The sequence below is a fragment of the Sphaerulina musiva genome (genome assembly GCF_000320565.1).
Source record: "Sphaerulina musiva SO2202 unplaced genomic scaffold SEPMUscaffold_1, whole genome shotgun sequence".
NCBI lineage: Eukaryota > Fungi > Ascomycota > Dothideomycetes > Mycosphaerellales > Mycosphaerellaceae > Sphaerulina > Sphaerulina musiva.
In genome coordinates, this window is record NW_016017383.1 from 2882305 (window position 1) to 2907603 (window position 25299).

The 25299-nt window shown below is 53.7% G+C and overlaps 14 protein-coding genes across 14 annotated transcripts; 8 read left to right on the forward strand and 6 right to left on the reverse strand.

Annotated features, from left to right (window-relative positions):
- Positions 1-29: 29 nt before the first annotated feature.
- On the reverse strand, positions 30-1886 carry SEPMUDRAFT_146289 (uncharacterized protein). Its single transcript, XM_016903555.1, has 4 exons — positions 1682-1886; positions 915-1618; positions 549-860; positions 30-495 (listed from the first exon to the last, which is right to left on the reverse strand). The coding sequence occupies exons 1-4, from the start codon at positions 1788-1790 to the stop codon at positions 385-387; spliced, it is 1236 nt and encodes a 411-aa protein (XP_016765307.1). The 5' UTR covers positions 1791-1886; the 3' UTR covers positions 30-384.
- A 252-nt stretch (positions 1887-2138) lies between these two features.
- Positions 2139-5861, reverse strand: SEPMUDRAFT_146290 (N-terminal acetyltransferase A, auxiliary subunit). The gene is made up of 2 exons (XM_016903556.1): positions 3701-5861; positions 2139-3644 (listed from the first exon to the last, which is right to left on the reverse strand). The coding sequence occupies exons 1-2, from the start codon at positions 5778-5780 to the stop codon at positions 3472-3474; spliced, it is 2253 nt and encodes a 750-aa protein (XP_016765308.1). The 5' UTR covers positions 5781-5861; the 3' UTR covers positions 2139-3471.
- SEPMUDRAFT_113202 (GN3L_Grn1-domain-containing protein) lies at positions 2165-3100 on the forward strand (the record flags this gene model as incomplete). Its single annotated transcript, XM_016901020.1, has 1 exon — positions 2165-3100. One exon carries the CDS (start codon positions 2165-2167, stop codon positions 3098-3100), a length of 936 nt encoding a protein of 311 aa, XP_016765309.1.
- A 160-nt stretch (positions 5862-6021) lies between the features above and the next one.
- SEPMUDRAFT_146291 (ARF/SAR superfamily) lies at positions 6022-7449 on the reverse strand. Its single transcript, XM_016903557.1, has 4 exons — positions 7373-7449; positions 6889-7133; positions 6515-6825; positions 6022-6452 (listed from the first exon to the last, which is right to left on the reverse strand). The coding sequence occupies exons 2-4, from the start codon at positions 7034-7036 to the stop codon at positions 6360-6362; spliced, it is 552 nt and encodes a 183-aa protein (XP_016765310.1). The 5' UTR covers positions 7037-7133; positions 7373-7449; the 3' UTR covers positions 6022-6359.
- A 976-nt stretch (positions 7450-8425) lies between these two features.
- SEPMUDRAFT_146292 (uncharacterized protein) lies at positions 8426-11077 on the reverse strand. The gene has a single exon (XM_016903558.1). It carries the CDS (start codon positions 11054-11056, stop codon positions 9659-9661), a length of 1398 nt encoding a protein of 465 aa, XP_016765311.1. The 5' UTR covers positions 11057-11077; the 3' UTR covers positions 8426-9658.
- Positions 8887-9351, forward strand: SEPMUDRAFT_31080 (uncharacterized protein; the record flags this gene model as incomplete). The annotated part of the gene is made up of 1 exon (XM_016908468.1): positions 8887-9351. A coding segment is annotated over one exon (465 nt), but the record flags the coding sequence as incomplete, so codon positions are not given.
- Positions 11078-11605: 528 nt separating the features above from the next.
- On the forward strand, positions 11606-12735 carry SEPMUDRAFT_160512 (DNA-directed RNA polymerase III 25 kd polypeptide; the record flags this gene model as incomplete). Its single annotated transcript, XM_016907897.1, has 2 exons — positions 11606-11617; positions 11671-12735. 2 exons carry the CDS (start codon positions 11606-11608, stop codon positions 12331-12333), a joined length of 675 nt encoding a protein of 224 aa, XP_016765313.1. The 3' UTR covers positions 12334-12735.
- Positions 12736-12856: 121 nt separating this feature from the next.
- Positions 12857-14559, reverse strand: SEPMUDRAFT_146293 (uncharacterized protein). Its single transcript, XM_016903559.1, has 5 exons — positions 14438-14559; positions 14254-14381; positions 13544-14201; positions 13235-13482; positions 12857-13129 (listed from the first exon to the last, which is right to left on the reverse strand). Exons 1-3 carry the CDS (start codon positions 14449-14451, stop codon positions 14080-14082), a joined length of 264 nt encoding a protein of 87 aa, XP_016765314.1. The 5' UTR covers positions 14452-14559; the 3' UTR covers positions 12857-13129; positions 13235-13482; positions 13544-14079.
- SEPMUDRAFT_35598 (uncharacterized protein) lies at positions 13238-13751 on the forward strand (the record flags this gene model as incomplete). Its single annotated transcript, XM_016908614.1, has 2 exons — positions 13238-13482; positions 13544-13751. Coding segments are annotated over 2 exons (453 nt in total), but the record flags the coding sequence as incomplete, so codon positions are not given.
- A 184-nt stretch (positions 14560-14743) lies between the features above and the next one.
- Positions 14744-17405, forward strand: SEPMUDRAFT_146295 (uncharacterized protein). The gene has a single exon (XM_016903560.1). The coding sequence runs from the start codon at positions 14882-14884 to the stop codon at positions 17120-17122; it is 2241 nt and encodes a 746-aa protein (XP_016765316.1). The 5' UTR covers positions 14744-14881; the 3' UTR covers positions 17123-17405.
- A 63-nt stretch (positions 17406-17468) lies between these two features.
- On the forward strand, positions 17469-18786 carry SEPMUDRAFT_146296 (uncharacterized protein). Its single transcript, XM_016903561.1, has one exon. The coding sequence runs from the start codon at positions 17687-17689 to the stop codon at positions 18662-18664; it is 978 nt and encodes a 325-aa protein (XP_016765317.1). The 5' UTR covers positions 17469-17686; the 3' UTR covers positions 18665-18786.
- A 232-nt stretch (positions 18787-19018) lies between these two features.
- On the forward strand, positions 19019-19778 carry SEPMUDRAFT_146297 (uncharacterized protein). The gene has a single exon (XM_016903562.1). It carries the CDS (start codon positions 19187-19189, stop codon positions 19586-19588), a length of 402 nt encoding a protein of 133 aa, XP_016765318.1. The 5' UTR covers positions 19019-19186; the 3' UTR covers positions 19589-19778.
- A 396-nt stretch (positions 19779-20174) lies between these two features.
- SEPMUDRAFT_146298 (sphingosine-1-phosphate lyase 1) lies at positions 20175-24802 on the reverse strand. Its single transcript, XM_016903563.1, has 4 exons — positions 23818-24802; positions 23609-23718; positions 22133-23526; positions 20175-22064 (listed from the first exon to the last, which is right to left on the reverse strand). The coding sequence occupies exons 1-3, from the start codon at positions 24432-24434 to the stop codon at positions 22568-22570; spliced, it is 1686 nt and encodes a 561-aa protein (XP_016765319.1). The 5' UTR covers positions 24435-24802; the 3' UTR covers positions 20175-22064; positions 22133-22567.
- On the forward strand, positions 21244-22380 carry SEPMUDRAFT_35154 (uncharacterized protein; the record flags this gene model as incomplete). The annotated part of the gene is made up of 2 exons (XM_016908598.1): positions 21244-22073; positions 22152-22380. The coding sequence occupies 2 exons, from the start codon at positions 21244-21246 to the stop codon at positions 22378-22380; spliced, it is 1059 nt and encodes a 352-aa protein (XP_016765320.1).
- Positions 24803-25299: the final 497 nt, after the last annotated feature.

Sequence of the window (25299 nt, forward strand, 5' to 3'; positions counted from 1 at the left end):
ATGTATCCCAGCACGGTAAGCAGCTAGTACGACAGGAAAAGACATGAATATGCTAAGGTAAGCAGCTACAGTATGTTATTGCCAGTCCGGAATTCAAACGCGCTGTGATCGTTCATAATACACACCCCACCCCCGCCATCGAGTCGTAAGCTCTCTGATTCATGTGGAAAATGGATTACCATTGCCAACCTTGAACAAGTTATTCCGACCTTTCGCATAACTTGCGCCTGGCGCAGTTCCAAAGCACGACAAATGAGATTCTGTATGCCCATATTTTCTTTCTTACAGTTCCACTTCATTCGAGTATAGGCAGGGCGACACCGACCAGCCGGCGTGAGGACCATAAAAGACATGTACAAGTTGCAAATTTTCGCACGGAAAAGCTCAGGCGGTGGCCGCAGCGGCAGCTTTCTTAACATCCGGCGCTCGTCCATATGCCCGGGTATATTCTTCGGTCCAGCGTTCGTGGTTTTGGTTGTACAACTTTTCGTACTTCTGTGAATCGTTAGTTACACAGAAGGCTTGGAAGATTTCTTCATAGCACGTACACTTCTCTCGCTCTCGCTCAAGGCCTTCCATTCTTGGGAAAGCAGCTTGGATCGATCCGGGACTTTGATATGTGTGAAATCGCCGCTGGCTTGACGATTGCGACTGAAGATCAGATAGGCACTCTCAGGACGCTTCGGGCGCCGCTGATCTTGTAGCTCAGCCCATTTTGAATTCTGACTGGGGAACTCGCGACGGAGCTGGGCCCGGGCCAGGTTCGCGAGCCGAATCTGTTCTGGTGTGTATGACTCGATCCATCGCTGGTACTCAGCCTCGGAAGCCTCTCTTTGCGTGCGTTGCAGATGGTTGTAGTGCTACGTAGGGACAGTCAATATATCGGATGGGACATCCATGCGACGGCGCCTTACCTCCAAATCTGCGGCTGACAGCTCTTTCCATTTCATAGCAGCCTCTTTAGTTCTAGCAGTGGTTGTGGCATTGGTATCAACTGTAGCTTTGACATGCTCTGACCAATACAATTGGTAAGCAGAATAGTACACCACCCTACGTGGCGCATCCGGCAGGGCTGCAGCCTTCAAGTCTTTCAACTTGGCCTTCTTCCGATCACTGGACTTGCGAAGTGCCGCCTTCGCTTTCAGGGCAGCAGCTCTTGCGTCCTTCTTTTCTGCCGCATCCTTTTGCTGCTTCGCTTTTTCGGGGGTCAGAGCACGTGTGCTGGTTGGGGTGCGCTTCTTTGCTGCGACCTGACCTTTGGGGGCGGAGTTGCCATCAGCAGGTTCGTTCGCGGCCTTCTTGACCGCTCGTTTGACAGGTCGAGACGGTTCGCCGACGACGCTCTTGGGGCGGCCTGGCGTCGCGTATGATCTGGTCTTGACGGACGACGCGAGGGCGAGGGCGAAGGGGGCGCGCACACCAGCGGCAGCACGGTCTCGCGGCGAATGGAGCAGCACGAGTGGCATGCGCGAGCGCACGGGAAAGCGTAACAGCATTCGCTCGAGCATTGCGTGAATTTGCTGTATACGCTGTTGACTGGTGTCGCTGCCGGCGTTGTTGTTGTTGTTGTTGTTGTTGTTGTTGCCAGATGCTTGGTTGGGCGTCGCGTGCAGCTGCCCTGACAGCTAAGGTGAGCTCGCTCAGGTTCTTGCCTGTAGGAGGTAGGCTGTCACGGACTCACGGTGTGTAACTGTGTATGATATGAAACCTACCAGGCTAGGCAATACCGGTTTATACGACGATATCATGACCCTCCCCCAGCATGGAGCTCGGGCTGCTCGGCGAACCATCGACCACCTTGGGGAAGCAGCCGCAGCGACGGGAACGAGTAAGCAACGATGATGGCTTAATCAGCGATAGCGACCTTATAGCTCCGCATAAGCAGGTGGAGGTAGGAGGTTTGGGAGGTACAAGCAATCGTGAAATGGGACCACAGTGCCAACCTAATCAAAAAAGCACTGGATCTCACTGAGTCACTGCCACACCCGCGACCCCAAATTATTGGTCCGGTTACATACCTATCTAGGGGGTGATGCAATCCGCTTAGATAATCGAGGTCTCGAATTTGTCTTGGCGACAAGAACTTCTATTCCTCGAAAGACCAGACCGGGCTGTTCCTCACTACATACTCAGCCCACCTCGTTCAAATCAACCCTCGCCCAACATGAAAGTCGGAAAGCCACAGTCGAAACGCGTGTCGGTGCGCCTGCGACACAAGATCCAGAAGCATTCAGCCAACAAGCAGCGCAAAGATCGCAAAGAGGCAAAGAAAAACCCACAGTGGCGCTCCCGACTGAAGAAGGATCCGGGCATCCCCAATTTGTTTCCCTACAAAGATAAGATCTTGGCTGAGATTGAGGACAATAAGCGCACGAAGGAAGAAGAAAAAGAGCGGAGGCGGCAGGTCGCCAAGGCGCAGAGAGAGGGCGGAGCGGAGGATACTACACCCGGCGTCGTGATAGATGAGGAGTTGGAAGAGTCACGCGACGCTGACGACGACGACGACGACGACGAAATGGATGATAGGGAGGATGTGAATCCTATGGCCGCTCTGGTGGCATCGGCTTCGCACAGAGCCCAAGCATACACTAGACAGGACGACGGGGTCGGCGATGATGATCAAGACGATGCAGAAGATGAGGTCGAAGTCACATCAAAGCCTGTAGCCAACACAGCGGAGTCCGCGAAAAAGAAGCTTCCCCAACAAGTCATCGATGATCCTGTGAAGCCCGTGAATAGGCTTCTCGCACGACTCCAAAAGACGCCAGATGGGATACAACAGTTGCTAGAGTTTTATCAGCTACCCCCACTTGTCACCGCTGGAAGCGATGTCACAACCAGATTCTTGGTCGATGTCGCAAGAAAGCGAGGTCGGCTGAGTCGTGGTGGCGTGCCGAACCTGCACGCCGCGGCCTTGACTGTGCTCAATGACCTGCAAGAGCAGAGGCTCAAATTGCCAGCACTACAGCAGTCAAAACCGTCAGCTGCAACATCCAAGAGCGAAGTACAGGTTGTGAGTCGATTGGCGGAGCCATTCAGTATCGAGGGACTATTCAGCCAGGGTCCTGCGACTGCCGGGGCGATGGACTTGGGCGCTTGAGTCCCTTAAGCTACAAGCTGTCATAAGTTTTTAATGCCGGGCATTCATTGTGCGCAAGAAACATGGCAGTGGGGACCAACAAGAAGCGTCATTGACGATGGAGTCTTAGCATAGACTATGAATCGGCTCACCGAGTGAGCTAAATACTCAATGCAAATATTTAGTCTCTTTGTGGCAGACCTCTGCTCAATACCCATGTGGCACACTTCCCTCTTTTGGAGAGGTCTCAAGGACAGTCGCCCTGGTGAAGCTCCTTTTTGCTGATTTCACCACACTGTACTCGACCATAGCGGTGTTTCAGATATTCTGGACCTTTTCCCGGCATGTTCGGGTCTGGCGTCTAGTATACACATCTTGAACGAGACTTGAAATTACTGCTTCGACAATAGCAGAGCTTCTATTGCCTGCTGCGCATCTTTGGGGAGAGCCTCTTCCGATTTTTCCAGCGCAAGCTTGAGACGATTGGCCATTTCCTGAGTGCTTGTGCCATCGAAGTCGGATGACTGAACCGCGAGCAGACAACGTAGCGCGGGCAGATACTTCTCTAGGATGTCATAGTTAGCACTCCATGTTCATCTCGGGACAGGCCAGACCACTTACTTCGTCTGATGTAGACCTCAAAGCCCGCAGTCTGGGCATGAATGTTGCGTGGACTCAGTTCCAGAAGTGGAGTCACATATTTCATTGCCTCCTCGAGCGGTTTCTCGCCCGCCTGCTTGAGTAGATCAAGACCTTGTGGGTCCTTGTCTTCTTTTCGCGCCGCCTCATCGTCATCTCCTTTAGCATTGGCCTTCTTTGCAGCTGCTGCTTTCCTGTCGGCTTCAGCCTTCTCGCTTTCCTTCCTCGCCTTCTTTGCGGCTTTCTTCTTATCAGCCTCACTTTGTGGACTTGCCTGCGCAAGCTCTGGACGATCGAATAGCATGCAATATATTTTGATTGCTGATAACGCAGCCCGGGTGAAAAATGGGTGTTCACGTAGCTTGTCTTCCCATCTGATCATCTCGATATAGGCGCGCATCATGCCCCTCCTCAACGAAAAGGTGTGGAAATCGAACTGGTCCTCTGTCCAGACCTCGAAAATATCGTAGACAGCCTTGAAGCGCTTGAGCGCTAGTGAGAGATTGCCCTGGCGAAGATAAGACTCGCCATCTTCAGTGATATACCATACACACTGCATGTCCAGAAGATCGCCTAGGGGTCCTCCCACCGCTTCGTTCCGTGTGAATAAGCCCATAGTATCGATGGCAGCCTGGTGCTCATCGTTACGAAGCTGGTATTTGGCACATTTGGTGTTGATGTATCTGTCTCGAAGGTCCATCTCCCGCGCAGCATTCATTGCTTTCGATGCAGCCCCCACATCGCCTTGATTCTTCAATATCCGAGCACGAGTCATCTGGTAGGTGTAGTCACTCTTCGAAGTGTTCAATGATATAGCTTTCTCAATGTGTTGTTGTGCCTTGTCAAGATCGCGTGAGAGGTAGTAGTTGTAATGTTGCGCAAGAAAGTAGTTCACGCTGAGTGACCACGTTGCGGACTGCTGGGCAGAGCCTGGCTTGGCTGTGCCATTGGTAGTACCATTGACTTCTTGCGCCTCAGCACCACCATTGACCTGTGCCTCTTCTTCGAGATATCCCTCTACGAGACCCTGTATCGTACGGCGCTTGTCCTCATCAGCATATAGCTGCTTTACGTTCGCGAAAGTGCTCGGCACGCCCTTTGCAAGTGCTCTGCGCAGGTATGAATCTGCATGCTGTCGGAAGGCGTCCCCGCGCAGAAAGTCCAAAGGTATACGACGGGCAGCATCTGTCCTCGAGCTCTTGTCTGCGAAGCTCTGGTAAACAGCTAGCAGCTTTTCGTGATCTTCGCTCTTTGTCCGATCCAGTCCAAGCGCTGCTTCGAGACCGTGATAGTAAGCTCGCTTCTCTACATTCCTGTGCAGAAGCGCACGGTACGCCTTCTCGGCGTCGTCTTTTCGACCAAGCTTGAGCAGATACGCAGCCTTTGCTTCCTTGACTGCAGTCTTGTCCAGTGCGCTCTTTTGAATGGACTCGAGGTGTTCCAGCGCACGTTTGTAATCGCCCGTCTCAGCTATGATAGTGTTCCTATACAGTAACGCCTCTGCGTGTTCCATATCGTTCTTGGCAGGCGGCTGCTTCAGAGTCTCTTCGTACTTTTGCAAAACATCTTCAGCCTTGTCCAAATCTCCATTCAAGTGCAAAGCCACAGCCAATGCAGTCCAGTTCTGCCTCAAGGCTGGTTTCGACTGGAGCATCTGATTTCGACTTTGCACAAACCCGGGGTAGTCTCGCATCTGCACCTGCAACAATGCCAAGTCTCGTTGGATCTGCACGCTGTCCGGGTCGAGTCGCAGTGCAAAGCGGTAGGCCTTGATGGCTTCCTCGTAGTTTTTCACACTGCGCCAGAGCAAGCCGTAGACATGCCAGCAAATATGCGATCGCATGGCATTCTTGAGGGCCAGCTTGCACAGCTCGAAGGCCTCATCTGACTTGCCCTGATTGTTGAGTATCAAGGCCTTCATCGATTGTGTATCACCATGGCTCGGGTGCTTTTTCAGGATCTGCTCGGCGGCTTTCAAGCCCTTTTTGTACTGCTTCGATTCGTAGTTCTGCACGAGGTGTCGGAAGAGCGTCTGCTCCTTCGATGGAAGAGGTTGTGCCATTGTTCGCTAGGGGCACAGTCGTTGTTATTGAAGCATGAATGTCGTAATGGTGGTGGTCGTGTCGGTGTTTGTGGCCGTAGGTACTCGTGGTTGCGGTCGTGGGGCGGCTGAACGAGGCTCGTGCAAAGAGCTGATGGATGATCAGTCAAAAGTGTATAAGCGCCAAGAGAAATATAGTACCAATGCGGCAATGCGGTCACGACGAAATAGGAGGTACAACTGGAAGGTACAGAAAGTGAATGCAAGACGTTCATACTCAGTGTTATATCGCGCACATCTCTGCCCATGAAAGAAGACACAACGCCTTGCAGAGTCCCCTCCGGAGTGCAGCAACCTTGCTCTCATGGCAGAAGCATGGAAAATGGCACAGGACATCAGCACGCTAGCCATGGATGAGACGCTAATCCGGCACAACATCCATCCTGCCAAACTCCCTTCTTGCCTGTTGTCCTCGCTGCTTGTCCTGCTGCCGCAAACTCGAGTTTTAACATGCCAATCATGCGCACGGGAATCTAGCCAGTCCATGTGCTTCTTATAGATTCGTGCTTGGTCACTGGATGCGTAACGGGACGGCGCCGTCTAGTTGTGACCAGCCTTGCGCAGCGAGTTACTCAACCACTCGAGACCCTCGTAGAGACCGTCACCAGATGTGGCGCAGGTCGATTGGATGTACTGAAGACTTGGTCAGCTTTGGAGCAGAAACACACAACAATCATGTCCATAGGAGTACATACCCAGGCGCGTTGCCTCAAGCTGTGCAGTCCGAGCTTGTCTGTAATCTCTGCAGCATTCATAGCATTTGGCAGATCCTGCTTGTTGGCAAAGACCAAGAGCAGAGCGTCACGGAGCTCGTCCTCATTCAGCATACGTTGCAGCTCCTCGCGGGCCTCGACCACACGATCGCGATCGTTGCTGTCGACGACGAAGATGATGCCTTGGGTGTTCTGGAAGTAATGCCTCCACAGAGGTCGGATCTTGTCCTGTCCACCGACGTCCCATACAGTGAACTGAATGTTCTTGTACTCAACCGTCTCGACGTTGAAACCTGCACAAAATGAGTGTCAGTGGCTGGAAATTGGGCATCAAGCCGGAGGAGCCCACTACGCACCAATGGTCGGGATGGTGGTGACAATTTCGCCCAGCTTGAGCTTGTACAAGATGGTAGTTTTTCCAGCTGCGTCCAAACCGACCATCAAAATTCTCATCTCCTTCTTGCCCCAGAGGCGGTCAAACAGCTTCGAGAACGTGAGACCCATGATGGCGGCGCGGTGGGTGGTGTGTGGAGGGTGTGGTGTATTTCTGCCGGCAGGGCTGAATGTGCGTGAGTGCGTGCGTGCGTGCTATTGAACCGAACTACAGATCGTGCGAGTCAGTTGGGCGAAGTGTGCAGCAATTGAGTGGGCATTTCACAAGCGCGGGTTGTGGAATGCGACTGCCTTGGCAGTGAGATACAGGTGTTCTTTCGCTGTTGGCTTGCCCGAGTAGGTGGCTCTGGCTGCGTGGACCGGAGAGCGCATCGCAACGGGCCAGCAAAGCGCAGGCAGCAAGCAGGCAGCCACGGCGGGCGGAAGCGGCGACTGGGAGCAACTCACCTGCGACAAGTAGTGCCCGGTCAGTGAGGTGGGGAGGATGGGAGTGGTGGGGGTGGTGGTGGTGGTGGTGATGGTGATGGGGATATCCAAGGTGTGGCGTGGTTGAGCAACGTGGTGTCGCTCAAGCGGTTTCGCTGCTCAGGGCAGGGTCTATTTTACTTGGCGCAAATGGGATTGGGGAGGGAGGTCCCTCTCCGGTCCCCTCTCAGGCTCTCACCGCCGGCCATGGCCATGGGTCCACGGGTGAATAATGAAATACCTGAGCTGACCTTTAACTACATGTACCTACCTTACCTACCTAGGTACCTACCTTACATGTACCTTGGGTAGAACTAAAGGCATCGCACGCCAACTGGAATCCTTTTCAACAATCCTTCGCAGCTTCGCTCTGCGCAACGCCGGCGCCCATCACATCCGCAACCTAGGAGGTACCTAGGTAGGTATGATCTTACTACTACTACCTGTAATTTCTACCTGTCCCGTACTACCGTACTCCCGCTGCCACCAGTGACCACCGGCGCTCAGCGCTGAGGTGCGTGTAGAATAAATAATAAAATACCTTACCTATTACATGCATGATACATAAGGTAACCTGGAAGGTATACCTTATGTACCTACGATACGGTACAGTACCTGATCCAGTCTCACTGCCCGGATCGTCCGTTCGTGACACCCGGGATGAGGCGACAATAGACGATAAGCGCGTCTGCCCCGTCTCCCGTCTGCTCTCGGTGCTCTGCAGACTGCCACCCTAACTAATAAGGTACCTAACGTACATTAACCCCCTTCTCCGGCCCTGTGGAGCTGGGCGGTAAGGTAGCACAGCCGCGCAATGTTCACTCACCACCGCCCCGTCCTCACGTGTCTCTCACGCGCCTGCACGCTTTCGTGCGCTCGACGTCCTGTTTGTAGCGAGCCTTTCCACTTAGCGACGACGCTGGCAGTGCTTGTGAGTCTGCACACTGCTGTTTCCTCGCCTTCCATTACCTACTGTACCTTTTTCATTCATCGCTGCTGCCCTGGCCTCCTCCCCTCCATGGATGAAACCCAGCCTGGGTCCTGGTCGCTCACGATGCGGTGACACTCACCGCTCCTGAATATCAGAACTATCATGGCCGCATGTGTCTGTTCGCGTTCCTCATATCTCGCCATGTCTGTCGTCGACTGACTGACTCGCTTTCTGTGCGTTCGTCCGCTTCGCCATCGCCATCGCCATCGCCATCGCCATCGCTTGCTTCATCATGCCCTCGAGAGCCGCAGTCTACTCCCAACAGACCGCCAGGCCCTTCTTTGGTCCTGCTCGGCCACCACAACCACCACCACCACCACATGCCGCCAACAAGCCCAAGATCGATCGCAGACCAAAGCTGGCACTCCTCCAGCTCAACAAGCAGCCTGCATTTGAAAGGACCTTCTCTCGCTTGTTGTCTGGACTGTCTGAAAAAGCCGACGTCGACTCCGTCACCACCGAAGCCCAGGCCAGTGTGCTTTTCAGCAGCAATCTCTATCCCATCATCCTCGCAACCGACCAGGCTCTGGCGGAGCCCAGATACGATGCATTGAGGGATGAGGCTCGGCAATTCGTCCAGAACCATGGCGGCACTCTGGTCTTTTGTTGCCATTTCCCGTCTTTCGTCCATGACATGGACGCCATGAAACTCTTCTCGTCGTTCGGCCTCTACTGGAGGACAGGCGAATATCAACGCGCCGAGTATACCATCAATCGAGCTGCCCGCCGCACCGATGCGGCTGCTCTCATGTCACGATACAGTCCGGAGGCTCGTCACCTTTGCGATGTTGATCCAGCGGACGCAATCTACTTACCTGCACCCGCAGCTTGTGTCCAATCTTGTGTCTGGCCCCCATCCACAAACAAAAGCCAGACCCCAGCCGCGTTGACAGGAATTGGTCTCGGAAAGCTTGGCTACCTGGGAGATGTGCACGGAGACGAGGGCACCATGGAGACTGTGCTGATCACCATGTGTGGTCTGCGTTAATAAGATGGTGCGGCTAAAGGCGTCAAAGCGGGTTCTGTTGAACAAGAATGTGCCACGCATGTGAATATTTGATCATGGAAGTATTGTGTCTCGGAGCGTCAAAGCGATAGAATCTATTGGAGTCCTCACGGAATTGGATGTAGGTGTCGGCCTTGAGTCTAATGCTAAACATGGTTCTCTTCCATCGAAGGGCTATTCAATATGTGCTGTCCAAACGACTTTGTCATGGAAGGACTCAGGTAGTCCTTACAGGCAGACACACACACACATCTTGGCTTGCTCAACTACCTTACCTTGACCGCTGTCCGTTTGAGAAGAATTGCTTACTGCCAAGGTATTTGATGACCTGCAATGCGAGCTGGTCTTGATCATCCCGATCGCGCTCCAGCAGACGCCGATGTATACTTTTCCTGCTGTCATAGCCTGTTTCGTCCAATGCAGGTGCAAACGGGTCGCTCTTCTGCAAATCAACCTTGCGCTTATGCTCCAGTCCGACTCTCTTTGGAAGCTCATGCTTGAAGCGACACGTGCTGCCATCGCGGCAGTACCCGCTCGCCACAAAGTATTTGCACGGCGTATTCATCGTCTTCGCCGCATTGTGCTGCTTGAACGTTGTCTCTTCCGGGGGGTCCTCGCTCGAATCTGGGTCTGACGCATCGTTGTTACCCGTGGGGATTGTCTCGTGTTCAACTTGACTAGCATCCAGCCTTCCGTGTTCATTACTTGACGCTAAATGAGCATCTAGTCTTCGCTCGTCTGCAATTCTCTTGCCGTGTGTAGACTCGGCACCTGCTGCCTCAATCGCCGGATCCGGGATGAAGATAGATGGTCGAGGTTGCAAACTCTGTGCGGCAAGATTGTTGCTTTCGCTCGCGGTCTTGTTGTGCGACAGCGCCCCATCCACGGAGCTCGATTCTGCATTCCTATCTACATGCGGCTCGCTGGAATCAAGCTTGGACCTGGTCGATTGGACGGATGCCTGGGTACGCAGTGACGGCGATGGCCTGTTCGATGACAGCTCTGCGCACATGGCGAAACGTATTGCCTCACTAGCCTCTGTGAGCAGCCTCTTGCGCTCCAAACCAATCTGCCTCTTCTCGGCATGTTTCTGGCTCAAACGGTCCCTGGTAGGAAAATTGGCTCGTCTCGCACTTCGCCAGGCCATCAGATCTGCCACTGTATTCAGAGTTCGCATTTCCCCGTTCGAGTCATGAAAGGTCAGGTTCGGTCCAAGACCATGTGCTAGCATAGCTTCCTCGTCAAGGCTATCGTCTTCACAGTCGCTTTCCGAGGACGTGTAATGAGGGTCAAGATTTCCTGGCGTCAGACCAAGTACATTTTCATTGTAGTTTTTCGGTTGCTGCGTCTTCGCTGCAGGTGCACGCACAGGGTCCACTCGACTAGGCAGCACTGGTGAAGATGTCTCCCGAAGTCTAGTCAAGGTCTCGCTACTGCGTTTGTGCTGCACTTGGGCGGAGACTCTGGACTCGCGTGTTTGTGGTCGAGATTGAGCGCCTTGAAAGCTATCCAGCTTTCTTTTAGAGCCACCACCATATGAGCCACCTGATCCTGTGTGGGCATCTGCAAAAGCGAGCGACCCAGAGGCGGGTGCGGGTACTTGACCAGGTTGCCTTGGTTGAGATGGCCTAGACTGAAGTTGTTCATCAGGCGCACTTGCATTGGACATACCAGTGCCCTGTGTTGCTGCGGGCCGCGCGAAAGCTGGGTTGACGTACGAGCCAGGAGGTATATGGGCCGGAGTCGAGTACAATGCCCGATCGGAGTACAAACTTGCTCCTGCTGTACCTCGGAAGTTTCGTGGAGGTGCACGTATTGAGCACGCAGAGGTGTGAGTGCCGTGGTCAGAGCCTGTAAGTGTGTCGCTCTGCCCGCCATGTCTTCTTCCTCTGCCCCGAGAACTGGACTGGTCACGGGAACCTACCTGGAATGATGCTGGACCGTTCGAAGGCGGCAATGGAGGCGGCGGCGGAGGAGGGAATTGGAACCCGCTCATCTTCGCGCGCACAATCACTGAAGCATGCGAGCTGTCATATGCAGGCAATTGTCGTGCACCGTAAGATGCGGAATACCTTAGAGTGCGTATTGGGCGAGAAGAGAAGAAGGTGTGGGTTGCTGCTGTCGGCATTTCTTCGGGCGGGAGCTGGTACCTTTTGTCCTAACGGTCGACTCTTCTTTTTGTGCACCAAAGCAATGCGAACACACCACATCAACCAACATGTATACTCTGGTGAGCAGCCGAGCGCACTTGGCGTGATAGAATATCTGATTAATAGAAGTCAGATCACACTTGCGGATGTGGTCCAGATACATCCGAACGACTTTCACAAGCCTAGCATCCGCTCGATTGAGGATTTCATCAACACCAAATATGCAGACAAAGTCATTCACAGAGTTGGTTTGTGCATCGGCTTTCATTCTCTCATCTCTGCCTCGGAAGGACTCATTGGCCACGGAACTGGAATTGTCAACGTGAACGTTGATTTCCGACTCGTTGTGTTCCGCCCCTTCAAAGGCGAGATTATGCGAGCCACAATCACGCAGTCCAGCCAGCAGGGCATCTACCTGTCAGTGGACTTCTTTGAGGACCTACTTGTCCCACCAGAGACGTTGTTCGAAGGCTCTACGTGGGAAAAGGACGACAGTGGCACCATGACTTTTGTTTGGCGCACTGAGGCTGGCGGAGGGGCGCATAACGAGTTCTTTTTCGACAATGCAGAAAGTTGTATGGTCCGAATTGAGGAGGAGCAGTGGCACGATGTCTCTCCAGATGCTCTCAGAAGCCAGAGCTATGTGACGCAGGAAGAAGAAGAGAATGCAAGTCGCATGCCTCCTTACCTGGTCAGAGGCAGCATGATGCACACTGGACTTGGCCCAACGCTATGGTGGATTGGGGAGCCTGGCCTCGAGGATGAAGCTACAGACGGAGTGATGAATGGCACCTGAGCCGTCCAAGTATAGGTTCCGTCCCGACCGCGGACTATGTGCAATTCTCATTAGCTAATAGCCCGATCACCCAAAGATTTGGACGGGGTCGCCGCTTGGTCGTCAGATATGGCGGCTTCAAATGCGCTATACACAAATGTGGCCCACAAGCCAACGAATATGAATCAAGAAGACCCATCCGTTTGAGAACGAGCTTCGCGGGCGTGTGTTGTAACGGAGCTAAGTCATTGGACGCCTAGGGCTAATCACCCTCTATTGAGACGCTGAGGAGGACGCGGTCCTGTCAACGTGCAGGAAGCGTCGCAGGCCGGATGGCTCCCCATTGTGTACGTGTAATCGCAAATGCTTGGTTCTGTGATTCCTCACGGGAGCACACTCCGATACAATTTAGCTAGAAAATACGGGATCAGATAGAACCTTGAAGCCATTGAATGTGATACGTGGAGTGCCAAAGTTCGTGATATACCTGTACCAGGCCAGGTACCTAGGAGGTATGAGGCTATGAATGTCGCGTCCCTCACAACTCATTTTCCAGTCCAAGGCTACTCCCGCATTCTCCACTTCACCTTCTGGACCTCGTGCACACATTCAAGATCACCAGACGGACACCGCGCGACTCCCATTGAACAACATGCAGCCTGTCAGAAGGACAGCGGTGCGCTCTGCGCAGAGACTGCGTCTCAGGCCCGAACGTCGTCAACGACGCTTTGCCGGAGACCACCATGGCCCAGAGCTCGTCTCTGAGGGCCAAGCTGCCCACGCAAAGCATCCCCCCAACCCAAACGAGGCCTTTGGTGTACGTCTCCCTCCGCAATCCCTTTGATGCATGGCATCGGCAGTTTGGAAGAAAAGTCGGCGGGAATGTGCATCCTGGGGGCGACAAGAATAACACCATGTACAGGCCGGCTTCTTCATCACACTTGCGGCACTACCTGTGTCGCTTGCAATCTACAAGTTCACCGCGCAAGGCACGAGTGATCAGCCCTACTTTACGCGACTCATCAAAGACACTTATGCCGAGTATGCTATCAAATGGGCACGACGGAACGACATTCACACGCAAGCCATGCAGCAGGCAGCTGCAGACCGTGTCCTATTCCTGAACGAGCCGAACCAGCAAGTCAAGACTGTTGACCTGCGATTTCCCGAGTATGTTAGGTCCCTTTGGTCAAGTCGCAACAGTTTCGGCACGCTAATCTAGCAACTCCAGGCTCGTGAATGCGGGATCACCATACAATGTGCCTGCTGGCCGCGGAAGCGCCAATCTGGACGAGCTGATTGCCAAGTACGAGAAAGAGGCGAGAGATGAGAATGAGAAGAAGCTGGAGCAGCTGAAGAATAACACAGTGCCTGTCGAGCAGCCGGTGGTACAATTTAGACGGGTGGACCCAGCAGTCACCACGACACCGGCCAGCTGAGTCGGCCACTTGATTTAGTTGGGTATCTATGCAATCACTCGACAACCTCCTAAAATGCTGCTACTGCACATCTTGATGCGCAATAGCGCAGTCGTGCTCCTCATCTTGCACTAACGGCTGGTGTGACACATCCTCTTTTCCGCCGCCGCCGGCTTTTGTGGCAGTGATCACGCTCCTCAACCACGCAGTAATGCGGAAAGCTCTCGAACCAGTGAAGAAATCGTATGTACACAATTGTTCAGCCTATACTCCGTCAATTCCAAGTCCATGTCGAACGCCACCTGAATGTCCGGTATCACCGTGCTTCATCCATATCACTTCGCTTCTTTCATGCCTTTCCTGCAGTTTTCACGGTGCTAGTGTGAGGCGCCGCTGCTGGCTGGGCTGGCGCGTCAGGAATAGGAACATCGGAGAAGTCATCTTGACCAATGGCCTTGATCGTCCATGTGTCTGCGGTCATCAGCGGCCGTTTCGAAACTCGGTGGCTAAGTGCAGCACCTACAGACTCCAGCGACGAAACCAAAGATGGCCAGTCCGGTCACGGCGTTCTTGATGAGGTACGGTTGTCGGGCTCGGTAGAGGGCTGCGGTGGGACGATTGCGACTGTCGTAGTAGGAGGACTGTGGTAGTCTATACCGTGTCAGTAGAAATTGATCACTCACAGGATCGGTACCAGATACATTTACCTTCCAAGAGGCATTTTGATCGGCTATGGTGCTTTCAAAATAGGTTTCGCAAGTGGTCGATGAATGTAGAGGTAGGTACCTACCTGGTGGTCAAGTACCAGGTAACTTTTGCCTTGCTTGGCCTCTCCGCGTTATTCCACCTCAGTCTTGTGCACTACATGTACCTACCTACCTTGCCTAGAACACATACATCCACCTTCACAACCTTCTACCGCCCACTACAACGCAACTACCTCTCACATCCATCCACACACCCACACACCCACCCACACGCTCTCAGCTTCTTGCGCTCGCCAACCTCACCTTCTACAGTATCCACCGCAATGCGCCGCACAGGGCGGGATTGGAGTACGCGCCGGACACTGTAGTTACATAGCTGCTTTCTTTGCCTCGTGATCTCCCTCAACCCCGGCGTCGCGCGGTGTGCTGCTGTTCGCAGTCGCGATGGCGCACGCAGAAGCTGCAGCGCTGCAGAATCTTGAGGCCGCCCGCAGAATCGCGCTCAAAGATCACACCTTGTACCCTCAAGTAGTGCCCGGAGTCATCACGGCCATTGCGCCTACAGCATCCCTTGAGCTGCGGAGATGGGGCGCAGAGTTCCTGGCAGAGACATTCGCGTCGCAGGTGGTGACAACAGATGAGAAGCAGCAACTATCCCTGATCGTGCTTGATACGCTCAAGGGCTACCTCAGTCGCAAAGAGATGACAGGCGAGGACGAGGATACCAGTGTCGTGAAGAGTGCTGTGCAATGCGCCGCGAGCATATATCCGCAGGTATTCAGACATACGGTCGGCAATTCGTCAGACAATGAGACCTGGCCGAAGATAGCTGCGATCAAGAGCAGTATATTGCGGAGGATGGACACTGCTCTGCCTGGAGTACGAATATGTTGTATCAAATTCGTGGCTGCGGTGGTGCAGACGCAGACGCCCGGGCTGATAGCTGATCCTCGACGACCAGAAAACAACGAGATCAGTCTAGCATTGGTGCCCAGAGATCATCCTATCATCCCACCTGCAAACTTGGAGGCAGAGGCCTCAGGACTATTGGACAGGCTTCTCGGTGTGCTACAGGACAATTCAAACGATCCTCTCATTGTCACTGCGACGCTCAATGCCCTTTCTACATTGGTGCACCGACGTGCAAGTATATCGGCAAAGATCTTGACAGCAGTCCTCAGTTTCAACCCTCTCAAGCTCGTAGATGCGGGCATGAGTGGCAAGGATAAAATCTCTACAAGGAGTATGACACGAACCACAATGTCCTTCCTGCTGAATTGCCTCAAGAGGAATCCCAATGGAGCATTCGCCATTCGTATACAGCAGCACATAGAACGCTTGAAGCACAACCTTAACTCAGCATTCTCGGACACCTCAAATCTCAAACGCCCAGCTCCGGACGAACCTATCGATGGTCTCAACGATCTCAAACGCCAACGCGTTAACGCAGATATCACGAATGGTACATCGTTGCTACAACAGCAACCGAATGGTCACCAACCGTTGCCAGCTGGGCCAGTGTCCCTAGCGCAGCTCTGGACATTGACGAACAACCAAGCTGCGACAGCCTTTCACGTAGAGCGATTGCCGCCGGCAAGTGTGGCCCAGCTGGTACGAGCGCTCATGCCTGCTATATCTGATCAGAAACTCACAGCGGCCATAAATGTGGTGCGGTCCCGATGGCTGAGCTTGGACCAGCATAAGCCCGATTCAACTTTGCCAGACAGTATGGCGAGCACGAAGGATGTGGACGACGACGGCTACGACCCTGCCGCCGGTTACAGTGACCAAGTTGAGCAGTCGCCAATTAGCATCGATCACGGACCCCCGAACGAGCTCGAAAGTGATGTTGCGATGGGGCTGTTCAAGTTGCCACCGTCACTTCCTTTATCGGCTCAAGAACGGGCCGAGTATGCTGCAGCCACTGTAGCACGAGTCTTTACCATACTAAGGGACCTTGATACGGAAGTGAAGGCCAAAGGCAAACCTATGCAGACACAACACGGGTTCAATCGTCTTGCAACAGCGACAGCCATCGGGCATGACCGAGATGGGTGGATCATATTGGCAACCAGGCTAGCCACTCGGACAAACTTCGATCTCGGTGGTAGCGAAAACAAGCTGGAATCGCCGAATGGGGATCGTAGCATGGCCAAGAAGGTACCAACTTCAACCCTTGACAACGCGCTGCGAGAAGCGTTGCTCGGTTACGTGATGGAAAGCTTCCGTGCCCGAATCGATGTGGCAATCAATTGGCTAAATGAAGAGTGGTATTCTGAAAGACTTCTCCAGCGGCGGAGGCAGGAGGATGGTGAAGACGTTGAGGAGGACGACCTGCCCACCTACTGGCGATGGACGTTGCGGCTGCTCGATAACATGATGCCCCTATTCGATGTCAAAGATGGGCGAATAATTATCAGATTACTATCTGAGGTGCCGGCGGTTAACCGAGCCATCTTCGATCGGGTCAAGAAAATTGCGGAAGATCCAGAGCGGATACAGATCAGTACTAACACGCTTCTGTACCTCATCATGTTTCGTCCGCCCGTGCGACAAATGGCGATTGATTGTGCGGAAGAGATGTACAAGGAGAACAGCGGTGCCAGGTCGTCAGTGAAAAAAGTTCTGGCGAGGTGGAGACCGGGTGCGGTGGAACAAGACGCAGTTCCTACAGGAAGTGGGTGAGGCGTGAGACGGGCATGTGCTGTGTACATTTTGTAGGTCGGCTGAAGTAGACCTACCTCACCTTACCGAAGGTAAGGTAGGTAGTGATACGATAGGGTACTGGAAGGTACTGGGGAGCACAGCACACGGCAGCATCAACGCATCAGATTGGACATGGTGTACCTACACGCAATTGTTCAAATTCCAAGCGAAACAATCATGGAGTCGGGTAATCCAGATGATCCTTGTGTCCTGTCGAAGTAACGTAGCCTCATATACGTTCTGCCAAGATGAGAAGATTGGGACGTTGAAACGCATCCGATGTATTTATTTCCTGGTCCCATCTCCCGTCACTCCTGGATCCTTCGTTATTTTGCACTACATACCTTACCTACCTTACCTAGCTACCTACCTCCTACCTCACATCTACATGTAGGGAGGCTGATACACTTGATCGTCACTGCTTTCCATTGTTCTCGATGACTGGGGCTCTATCGTCCATACTCAGTAGCGCGCACGAGTCCATGCAACGCAGCCGATGCGCCAGTATTGCCGCATCTCGCGCTGCTTCAGTCCATTGATGCCATGCATGGCTCGCATCTCTCTGGCAGCTCGGACGACGCGACCAGCTCGAATGGGACAATGCCTACGCCCACGCCCAACGGCACTGCAGGCCGCGGCAGCAGTGCTCACCCTGCTCGCAATGGCACGTCGTCTCCTACGATCAACGGCAGCAGTCACCTCCAGAATGGGCCGTCATCCCCTCAATCTCCTCCGCCGACAGACACAGGTCAATGGAGCTCTGCCGTTGGCCACGCGACCACGGCTGGGAAGTCTGGCCGCGTGATTGAGAAGCTCATGGCTGACAACGACCGCTTCAAGCGCGAGCTGAAAGAGCAAATGATCAAGGCGGATGAGCTGCAGCGGAGCCTGCAAATGTTCAAGCCACGCATGGAGTCCCTGCAGGCGGAGAACGACAATCTGAGTCACGCCCGAGACGTAGACCATGGACTGCTGGCGAGACGAGAGAGAATCATACAAGAGCTGAAGTCTGATCTTGCAAGGGAGAAGCAGCGAAGCAAGGCCTTTGAGGAGATGGCTCAGAAATCTACGGCAGAAAGAGATGAGGCTGTTGAGGAGAAGCGGCGGGACGTGCAGAGCATGGCAGAACAGACGAAGCATGCTCAGCTTCACTCGGAGATACTCGAAAGCAGTCACAAGCAGTTGAGCCAGCAGTACAAAGCCCGCATTGAAGGCATCAAGACAGAAGTCAGCCAATTGCAGCTGGAGAAGGAGGAGGATCGACGGCGTTTGTCCAAAATCGACGTGGTCTCAGATCAGATGCGACAGGAATTGGAACGCACGCGGAAACTCCAAGCAGAGCTGGTGAGCAAGTGGGAAGAGCTTCAGCGCGAGAAGCAAGAGCGTTTCCAAGAACTTGAAAGAGAGACGAAGGAAGCGAACGACAAGACTCGAAAGCTCAGTGCAGAGATGGACCAAGTGGTCAAGCGCATGCGCTGGGTAATCAATGTCAAGAGCAATACCCGGATAGACAGCAGCTAGACCGGGGTCGGCACGCTGCTTGTTTGATAGCGATTTAGCGAAGGCGAGTGACGATAATGAGGCATGAATGACATGGACGCTACGATACCTTACTACCTTTGCTGATGTCTCGATCGGGGCACTGAGGCCGGACCGAGAGCTTGCTAATTGGGCTGCGGTATGGACAAAAGCCCAGCCAAGTCACGACGGGGATGGTGATTGTATCGCGCCTTGTCTACAGCTACTCTATGTCGAGATTTGGTAGACGACGAGGTATAAGGTAGCATGAGGTGTTTCAAAGGTAAGGCCGTTCATGCCGTTTGCTACATTCCCAGTAGGAGGCACCTTCCAGTACATGCGCGCGTTGTGATCATTCAGGTCGGCACGTCAGTGAAATCGCTCTCGCGAGAAACGCAGCTCCTTCCAGATTCTTTAACAAACACAGGACGCAGACACAACAACAGCAGGCACAACAGCAGACACCACATACACAGGCGCAGCACCAACAGCACCGCCTCGATAACTCATCCGCCGCCCGCCGCCATGGCAGAGCTACTGTCGCACTACTTCCATACTTCGCTGTACGCCTTCACTGAGGCCGCGAGGTCCGCCGTCATTGCCAGCTTCCGAAATGCGGTCAAAGACGATACCATCATGTGCACCTACTTGGTTGCGAGTGAGGTGTGTGATGGACAGCGTGCTCGTGTGCACGCGTATGAGCTTACCGACCGTGACAGACGTTCTACCTCTCCTGCCCGGAGACTGAAGGAGGAAAGAGCGCCGATGGCACGCTCAGCCAGATCATCGAGCAGTATATTCGCACAGAGCTCGAAGCAGCGGAACGCGAGCAGAGACAGCCGACGGTCCTACGCTTTCCTGAGAGCAGCTTCGACGACCTGGGCGCCTTCGCCAATCAGGACGACGTTGCCGCTATCCCGACTATAGCACAGCAGCCGCCCACACAGATTGCACGCACGCAGATCGTCATTGCTCCTGAGCACGGAGTCCAAACAGTCAAGCTGTTCTTCCCTGACGAGCTGCCAAGCTACGGACTGCTCGAGAGGTGTCTGGGCGCAAATCATAAATTAATGGGCGCGGGCCAAGTTTGTCGAGCGGCACGTTGGAGCAGTGTCAATGGCCATATATTCAATGGACGGACAGGGGCGAACGGGAAAAGGAACCCAAGCGCGCAAGGCGCGTTGCAGTTGCCACGCTTTGCGATCTTGCATGATCGTAGAGCAGGCATTGAGCTGGGAGAGGAGACACCACAACGATGCAAATACGAGTCCGTTCCGGGACTGACAAATGCATCGGCCGTCGACCAATGGCTTGATGAGACAGGTGAGAATCAAACAACGCCAGAAAGCAGAGCAGACATACCCGTAGATGCAGAGCAGTATCTGGCGGCTAGTCGTTCACACACACTGAGCCGCGCCCGCGTTCCCAGGGGGATGGTTGCGATCCCAGTGGACGATGCAGCAGAGGAAACAGATGGCTCAACAGAGAGCGGCAGTGAGCATGACGCTTTGAACGCTATGCTGCCCCAGATACGTTCCACGCCCAATGCAGCAAGACCCAATGCTCTGGCCATGACGAATTACAGTGGGAACTACAGTCGTTACCCCTCGTCCGCAGTACTCGAACCCAGTGCCTGCGATGAAGTAAACCAAGGACGGCATTCGCCACAACACTCTATCAATATTTCCCTGATACGCGAATCGTCGGAACAGCAAACGCCCGGCAGTGCAGTTTCCCATCAGTGGGAACATGATACCACCTCTGCGGTATATGCGAGGGTAGACCGAAACGGTCTTACTGCCGATGCGACGAGTACGGCCCAGTGGGCGAATCAGAACCGGGTGCCCATACAGAGCGGACAGCGCTCCAGAGACAAGCGAGTGGTAAGACGGGCAGCGGGTGGCGAATCTGTGTCCCAAGCCCATATGTTGAAGAGCACATGTTTAGCTTCGGAAGTGGCCAGAAAAGACGACTATGGGCGCTCAGCTGTAAATCATACGGCTTCAACGGTTGGAGCAGATCATGAAAATCTAACCCTTGTCGAAGTGAATGAAACCGAGGACGCTTGTTCGAGCAAACTCCATGCTCCCAAATCATCGACTACCGGAGCATTGATCCCTTTGCAGCAATCTGACCAAGGCTCTTCTCCGACAAAGCTGGAACCTGACTTTGGCTCCGGGCCAAGTATGCTTGGACAGTGTCTCTGGAACCCGTCGCAGGAGTTCCAGACCGGCGCCAACGCCATAGACCCCGAGGAGCTCAACGTTATCGCTTCACAGATGTGCAGGCCAAGCTTACTATCGGAGACAAGCACGCAGCCTGTGCCGCAAATCAGAAGGTCGTACGCGGCAGCGGCACTATTAGGGCGTGACTCCGCAGCGGCGCCCATTGTCGAAGAAATACAGTCGCCAAAGCCAGAGGAATCCACGAAGAAATATGACACGATGGGTCAAAGGGCAGGCTGCGGCTCAAAGGCCAAGAAAGGCAACAATAAGGTGAATCTGGGACTACCGGAGCCTTGGCCATTGCCAAAGAACAAGCCGCGGCAGCAGAACAGCGGAGAAGCTGGCCAGAGTGGGCAAATGCTGAGTGATCGCAATGCTGACAACAGAGATGGCGGTGCAAGCCCACAGCTCCCTCATTTGAAGCCTTCAACGAAGATCACCACGGAAAATCACCCTTTTGGCGAGCTGCTGCGTAGTGAAAGCCTGAAGCAGCAGGCTCAAGAGGAAGATGATGATATTGGACCAAAATGCTCCCAGCTTAAGCTAGTAGGCCAGGCAGGCGTACTGCTCCTTCGGCCTGGCGATAAGAACGAGGAGCTCAGCTTCGCTCCTCAAGATCCGATCGCGCTACAGGCTGAGCTCCGCCAAACTAGCCTGCGGACAGACTTTTTCTCCCGGGTGACAACATCAACGGAAGATGCTGCAAAGCTCGCTGATATTGCAAGTATGGGTCAATCGGGTTCAACGTCAAAAACCACACGGCCCTTTCTGGAAATTCTCATTCGAGAAAATGCCACGGGACAACTTCTGAAGGTCGTCGTGCCAGCGGGAGAGGAGGGCCCTGATAGGTCGAGATACAGCGTCAAGACACGCGAGAGAGTTCTCGCTGAAGCGTGTCTTCACTACGTCGTCCACGTTTACGATGCTCAGATATCGCTTGTGCAGCCTGGAACCAAGTACGCGATATCTCCCATGGGCGCGATCAACGACTTCATCGCCTCCATAAATAGTGATGGCGGTCCACCATCTTTCCGAATGCAAGTCCCAAGTGAAGTGTTCACAGTCCATCATGTGCTTGCAAAGCGAGTCGTTGAGATTGTTGATACCGAGAGACCAGGTATGACATTGACGCTCAGCGAAGTACAGGTCCTTGTTAAAGCACCTCTGGGCTCGCAGTCCTACAACTTGTTAGTATCCCTCTCGGCCACCACAAAGCTCCCCATGATACGAGTGAGGCAGTACTGACTTCTAGTCGTGGGCATAAGTCGAGCTTCGGCATGTTCGGCAAAGGAGATGATCGAGGCGCAAAGCTACTGGTGGGAGGTTTGTTGGGAGACGCATGATCTGAGCCGAGCCGACGAGCTGCAAGAGCGTGTCAATGATACGATCATGGAGATGGACGACATGGGAATCAACAATCGAGGAACTTCCGTTGTCTCAGAAGACTACCGCTCCGACGACGAGATCGAGGTGCCCGCACAGCCATTCTGGTAAGTTCGTAACGCCAAAAGGCGTCCGTAGGGCGAGCTGCCGGCAATGGAGGCGGGAGTAGCTTCTTGGCTCAGGCAAAAGAATACAACAGAGGTCCATATGACCACAGAACGTATACAGTGCAGCAGTGCAGAGAGAGTGTGGGTGGGTGGGTGGTTGGGTGATGGACATGGTGCGTCGCTCGCCAATTCTAGACGTGGAATAGCGTATCGAGAAATCCAGTAGCGAGATCTTTCACAATGCTCTTATCTGGGATGCTTCCTGCAACGCCATAAAGAGCGGCTGTGTCGCCCTTATTGGCGGTCACATGACCTTTACAAGATTCTACGACAATCTCGAGATCCTGGATCAATGCATCCACTGCGCTCACGATGGGGATCGTGACAGCCACGTGTATCGCGGGAGGGTCCTGCAAGGCATTGAGATGCCAGCCCTTTGCGGACATGGCATCAGCAATGTCGTAAATATCGACAGCCAGATTGGGGGTCTTGGAGTTGTTCAACGCACGAAAGGCCACGACGGAGACCATGGGCTTGCCAATGACTGCGATACTGTGCTTCAATGAGCTTTTGGTCCGAATGGCATCCTCGATCTGCTTCGCAGCTGACACGATTTGCAACGCCGTGTGCACGTAGCCATCCTCGCCTGTATTCATGAGACTAGCCCAGCAGCCAGCAATCAAAGCGCCGGGCCTGCTTCCTGCCATGTTGGGAGAAGCATAAACGCCTCCGCTCCAGTCCGGGCAGATGTAGTATTGGTATCTCCGTAGGTCGGCCGTACGGTACAGAACCACACTGTTTCCCTTGGGCGCAAAACCATATTTGTGAGTGTCGACGGATATGCTCGTAACGCCAGGCACGCGGAAATCAAAATCTGGGGAAGGAAACCCAGCTTTGGAGAGAAAGGCAATTACAAAAGAACCAAGGCAACAGTCGACGTGCAAGGGCAACTTGTGCTTAATGGCCAACCGCGAGAGGGCAGGAATATCGTCCACGATGCCGTGAGGAAAGTTTGGCGCGGAGCCAACGAGTAGGATGGTGTTGGAGTTGATCAGGCGACTGACAGAACGCGTGTGGACTTTGTAGCTCGGTTCTGGACAAGCTGCGAGATGTATCCTGATCTTGAAGTACTCGCCTGCCTTGCGGAAGGCTGGCATGGAATCAGTCATTTGTGGCATATGTGGTGGCGAGAAGCGAGCCTCGAAGAATATGAAAATACGATAGATACGTACCGGTATGTGCAGTATTTGGGAGAATCATTTCCGGCTCAGTGATGCCTCGCTCATGATACGCCTTTTGACGTGCGGCCAACACGGCCATCAGAATGCTTTCAGTGCCTCCGCTAATAAAGAACACGGGTGTTAGTGCACAAGCCGCACAGAGTTATGTCTTTTCAAGATATTTCTTGTCACTGATTGCGTGGTATCTGAGACCAACATACCTCGTGGTCACACCCGCTGCAGTGTCAGGCGAATTGAAGAGTCCCAGCGTCATTGCCACCACTTCTGCTTCCATCTTCCGAACGCCGGGAAACACATCGGGGTGAATCGGGTTGCTGACGCCGAAGCGCTTGAAGGCGTCGCTCTGTAGCTCCGCCAGCTCGCTCCCGCCGTGATACACAGCACCACTGACCCTTCCGTCTTCCCATCTGGTGTGTTCCATATCGCCCAGCCTCTCCAGCTCTGCGCGCACTTGTGCCGACGTCCAACCTTGCGCAGGCAACGTGGTGTAATTGACCACGCCGGGTCCTGAAGGGACCAGCTTGCTCTGTAGCTCAGCGATGGCTTTCTTGACATCGGCTTGCACCTTAGCCTGCACAAATGGCAGGCGCAAGAAGAGGGCGTAGAGGCGGCGGTAGATAGTGGTGTAGAGGCTCTGAATGCATCCTAGGAGGCCATAGCCGCGCAGCTGGAGGAGCGTCTTTCGTGTGAGGCGCAACACGAAGAGGGCAAAGAGGATGTTGCGGACGAGGTCGATGCCCTGGGCCAGCAGCGCTTGACGGCCCTGGGGCGTGCGCGGATGATAGTGCTTGCGCAGCTGCGGCGAGAGAAGAGCCATGGCGTGTGTGTGTGTGTGCGTGTGCGTGTGCGTGTGCGTGTGCGTGTGCGTGTGCGTGTGTGTACGTGAGTGCGTGTCTGTCTGCCTATGTCTGCAGTCAGGTGGTAGACGTGTATGGAGGATACCTGTACTACTGTCGGTAGAGGTCGACACGAAGATGAGGCGACGACACGGCGGGAAGGGTGTCGATGATGCACGTTCGGATACGGCATATGGTCGATCGACTACGGCATTGTATGACAAGGGAATGTATATCAGCGAAAGGCAGTCGACCCAGTTTCTGCCTCCAGTTCTTGGTCCCCAGGCGAGAATTGCCTTAGCACCTAATGTAGGTCAGGTAGTTCTTGTAAGCAACACGGAGAGTTTCCCTGATTTTGCGAGGTTGTCTAACAGGTAAAGGTACCTAGGTACTACCTTACTTATACAGTACTGTCTGTCACATGCAGCGCCGAGCAGCCGAGGAGTCCCCGCCCTTCCGGGTCTAGACTCGATTGGACGAAATATGTACGTAGACTGTCGCTGACTCTCACTCACTGGTGACTGAGTTGACATTACTGACAATGACATAAGGTACTGTGCAGTAAGGACCGTAAGGACCGTAAGGTACTTTTAAAGAATTGTAAAAATTCCAGGTACTTTACATGGATGTCATCTACCTAGATGACATCCATTGACAATGGCCCGGGGCAGGCCACGAGTGTTCCTGCATTATCGTGCATCGCAGGAGATTTCCCATTGCAATTCTAGGCGAACGGTAGGTACATGTTGTAGTAGGTACTGTAAGGTAAGTGCCTTTGGCAACGCATACAGTAAGGTATGGTCAAGGTCAGCACGCCTTTCCAAGCAAAACATCAGTACCTGGCAG